Consider the following 4,133-nt stretch of genomic DNA (forward strand, 5'->3'; position numbering starts at 1 on the left):
TTGTATCTCCATTTTTGCTGTTTTTACTTTTAAATATTGTGTTCATGATGAACGGACCAATAGAAATGCTTGAAAATGGACTTCCGCTGAAAGCCCAGAAGGTTTTTCCGTGTCCTGTTATGTCGGCATTCTGGAGATACAAGGGTTTTGTGTGACAGCGACCAAATGTAGGCCTGAGTTTATGGCAAAGTTTACTGGCCTATTGTTATTATAAGCTTCTATTAGCAAATAATAGCCAAACCAGTTTATACAGAATACCTTGTAGTTACTGAGTAATACACCTTAGTGTGTAATAAGCCTAAAGGTGTTATTATTCAGTTATTAACCTTATGATGTATAATTCAATAACAGCTACAACACTAATATGAAATGAATGATGTTAATAAAGAGTGAGGAACTGAAATATGTGCCCAAATACAGGCATTTAAAGCAGGTAAAGCTTCATTTGCTGATTATTTCCAATGTACTCAAACCCCACAGGTCCCTCAAAAGATGATCTGGATCAGAGCCTTCGTTATTGGCAGCTTGCTGTCTGTCCTTGAAGCTCATAAACAGTGTTCACAGATGATAAGATGGGGAAACCTCTACAAGGCCTTAACTGGCATGGTAAATGTGGACATGGCATCTATCGGCCTCTCTTTAACGGCTGGTTTCATTTGGATTACATGTGAATGTTCCTATTTTTGTGTCCTGCAGAGCACCGATATATCCGGAGTGTGTGCTCCTCACTACAAAATAGACAGCTTATGTGATCCTGCGCAGATGCTGAATCAGGTACAGCATTAATGCTGAATTCCTCATTCATATGTATTCATACTGTATTCATGTCCAAATGTTTGCGGACACCCCTTCTAGTCGATGTATTCAGCTTGTAGAGACCCTGTAGAGAAATAATGGCAATAGAATATGACTCTCATTAATGCCCAGCATGTGTAAGAGGGGCATAAAGTGTACAAATCCTTACAGCAATGCTCCTTTCAAAATCTACTAAAAAGCCTTCTTTCCTGGACAGTAGAAACAGTTACTCAACAAAAGCAGGATAAACTCTTTTTAATACCCTTGAATCCGAAAGAAACAATGAATAAGCGAGTGTCCCAATACTTTTGTCTGTTTAGTGTATATAGTTTAATTATGCAGGTGAAGGGTCAAAATGAAAATAGCTCATAGGTTTGTTGTTTTGATGCTCTCAGGTGGAGCTGAACGCCGTACTGCTGGTTGACATTATGAAGAAAGCAGAATCGATTTACAGGAAAAATCCAAACCCGGAAAATCTCATTCAGGGACTGAAACACACCCAACACACTCTAACACCTTGTGTAAGCACCACCAGCACTGCATTATGTGTCTGTTAATTGTTGTTAATCGCAAAAATGGGCATTTGATAAACCTGTGCTTTGCTTTTTCTAGGCCCATCATGCTCATGACCATGAACCTGTAACTACATGCTTCAACAAGCTGGAGACTTTTATTCAAGACAACATGGTGAGTCTTTTGGATTTAGCCCTTATGATCGGGGCTTAGACAAGGGATAATAATTGAAATCAATTTTAGAACAAAAATTTGAACTTTCTGTTCATGATGTTGGAGCATAAGCACAGGAAGTGGAATTGTACTCTTTCTGTAGCTTGTTAACTTACTTAGTCTAGGTTAACAAGCTACATCCCCCCAAGCCCCCCCCCCCCAAGAGTGCAGAGCAAAAATGACCAGCCCAGCTTATCTATCTTATCTGAGAAATGTTTGTAGTAAGTTAAATTATCCTTGTTTATTGTCCAAAAATATACCAATCAGCCATAACATTAGTACCACTGACAGTGAAAGTGAAAGTGAAAAACAGTGATTATCTTCATCTACGGTGGCTGCTGTCAAAGAGTGGATATATTAGGCAGCAAGTGAAATGTGTAAATAAAAATAATCCGAAAATGGGCACACATAAAAATATGAGACTGGTCTCATATGAAGTCTGAACTGAAGTCTGGTCAGAACACCATGTGGATATTGTGGGGTATGCAGTGGTCAGTACCTACCAAAAGTGGCTCAAGAAAGGACCAAGGGTCGTGGGCACCTAAGGCTTATTGATGCAATCCATTGAGGCCCCACCTCACAACTTACAGATCTTAAAGGATCTGCTGCTAACGTCTCAATATTAGTCAGGTGATTCAAATGTTATGGCTGACAGGTGTATGATTATATAGCTTTATTACAAAAAAATCAATAACAATGCTTGGTTGAAAATAAGCAATATATATATATATATATATATATATATATATATATATATATATATATATATATATATATATATATGGTGGTTGGTGTGGCGCAACAGATAACACCACTACCTGCCACTGAGCTACCACACCATGTGAGGGGCTGGGGTTCAATTCCTGGTCTGGGTGGCTGTGCTACGTTACACCAATAAGAGTCCTTGGCCAAGACTCCTAACAGTCCATTGACCCTCTGTAATACGAGTTACCTTGTAAGTCGCTCTGGATAAGAGCGTCAGCTAAATGCCATAAATGTAAATGTAAATGTAAATATATATATATTTGCAAAACATGAAGGTTAATTTCTACTTAGGTCATGAAATGTGCATATTAGGAAGAATGGCGAAGGTGTCATAACATTTGCATATGCATTTTTTGCTCACAATGTTAAATGACGTAAAGGAGCAGTTACTGTAACAGTATCCAGGGGTTGTAACACTTTATTATGATAGTGGTAGATGCTTTGTAGATACTAAATTTATGTTTAAGGTACATTCACCTAAATATCCATTACACTTACCTTTAAACTGTTCCCATTACACCTAAACCTCATCCTAACCTTGACCTTAACCTAAACCTGAGCCTCATCCTGGTCCAAAACTCCTCCTAGCCCTACCACTGTTAAGAAATACCAGATAGTCTGTTAATAATCTGAATATTGGTAGATGATCATATAGGAGATTACAGCATCCTATCCATATGTCTAAATATCTAAATATCCAAAAAAGAGCATCATGAACCTCTAACAGACACTTTACAAGTTTTCCTGTTCTCGGTTTCGTTCCTCAAAGCAGTTGAGAGTTCTGCTTACAACAGTCTGACAGTGAATCATGGAACCTGTTAAAGGTTTTCCTCTCTGTTTTCAGGCTCATGCTGGCTGTGCGTGGGAAATAGTCAATGCAAGAGTGAGAGAACTCCTTCAGCGACTGGAGAAGCGCACTCTCAGACGGAGACGCTGAGGATTTCTGCTTGATCTGCTTATGTATGCTGTTTATATATACACCAATCAGCCACAACATTAGCACCACCTGTCTAAAATTGAGTAGATCCCCTTGTTCTGCGGAAACAGCTAAGCATTTGAGGCATGGACTCCACAAGACCATAGGCATCCTGTGGTATCTGGCACCAAGACGTAAGCAGCAGATCCTGTAGGTTGTGAGGTGGGACCTCCAGCCTTAGGTGCCCTGCCCTGTTGCCAGTTCAGCGGTTGTCCTTCCTTGGAGCACCTTTGGTAGGTACGGACCACTGCATACCAGAAACACCCCACAAGACCCTGACCAAGTTCTGACCCAGTCATATAGCCATCACAGTTTGGTTCTTGTCAACGTGGCCCATTACCACCTTCAGGAACTGACTGCCTAATGCGTAGATCCCACCCCTTGACAGATGTGACCGGTGAATGTTTTTCACCGGTACTAATGTTATGGCTGATCGGTGTATATATAGGCCATTCTGTTTTGTTTATCAATGTTTACATGGATTCAACTTGAATATTTAAACCCAACTAACTAATATATGTCAGGTCACAGTAAGTGCTGGAAGCTGCCTAACATTACCGTCCTCTCCTGCGTTCAGTTTTACTGGGGCCTTATTTCTAAGCTTTTCATCACGTGGATGATCTCTATTTAGTTTATTTTTCTGTGTTTCTGTGATTTAATATTACATATTTTATTACCTAGTTAAATAATATGTGCAAAATGATAATGATAATGAGTCTTACAGCGAATAATTTCATATTTTACTGTCTGTCCTTTGGGGTCTTCTCTCTAAACGTTTACCTTATGTTGATCATTTCTGTTCACTTTATCACTGCGTTGACATGAATGTAACTTGAATATTTACAACACACATTTTGTGCAAAATAATATA

At 39.2% G+C, this 4,133-nt stretch overlaps 1 protein-coding gene across 1 annotated transcript; it reads left to right on the forward strand.

The window, feature by feature from the left end:
* The first annotated feature begins 492 nt into the window (after positions 1-492).
* On the forward strand, positions 493-3,223 carry LOC140555454 (uncharacterized). Its single transcript, XM_072678694.1, has 5 exons — positions 493-606; positions 697-774; positions 1,191-1,316; positions 1,408-1,482; positions 3,131-3,223. Exons 1-5 carry the CDS (start codon positions 493-495, stop codon positions 3,221-3,223), a joined length of 486 nt encoding a protein of 161 aa, XP_072534795.1.
* Positions 3,224-4,133: the final 910 nt, after the last annotated feature.

The sequence above is a fragment of the Salminus brasiliensis genome, chromosome 5, assembly GCF_030463535.1.
Source record: "Salminus brasiliensis chromosome 5, fSalBra1.hap2, whole genome shotgun sequence".
NCBI classification, from domain to species: Eukaryota; Metazoa; Chordata; class Actinopteri; order Characiformes; family Bryconidae; genus Salminus; species Salminus brasiliensis.

Coding starts and splice junctions, on each gene's coding strand:
- LOC140555454 (XM_072678694.1), top strand. CDS start 493: ATGATCTGGATCAGAGCCTTCGTTATTGGCAGCTTGCTGTCTGTCCTT. Junction 775..1,190: donor CTGCGCAGATGCTGAATCAG/GTACAGCATTAA, acceptor TGATGCTCTCAG/GTGGAGCTGAACGCCGTACT. Junction 1,483..3,130: donor CTTTTATTCAAGACAACATG/GTGAGTCTTTTG, acceptor CTCTGTTTTCAG/GCTCATGCTGGCTGTGCGTG.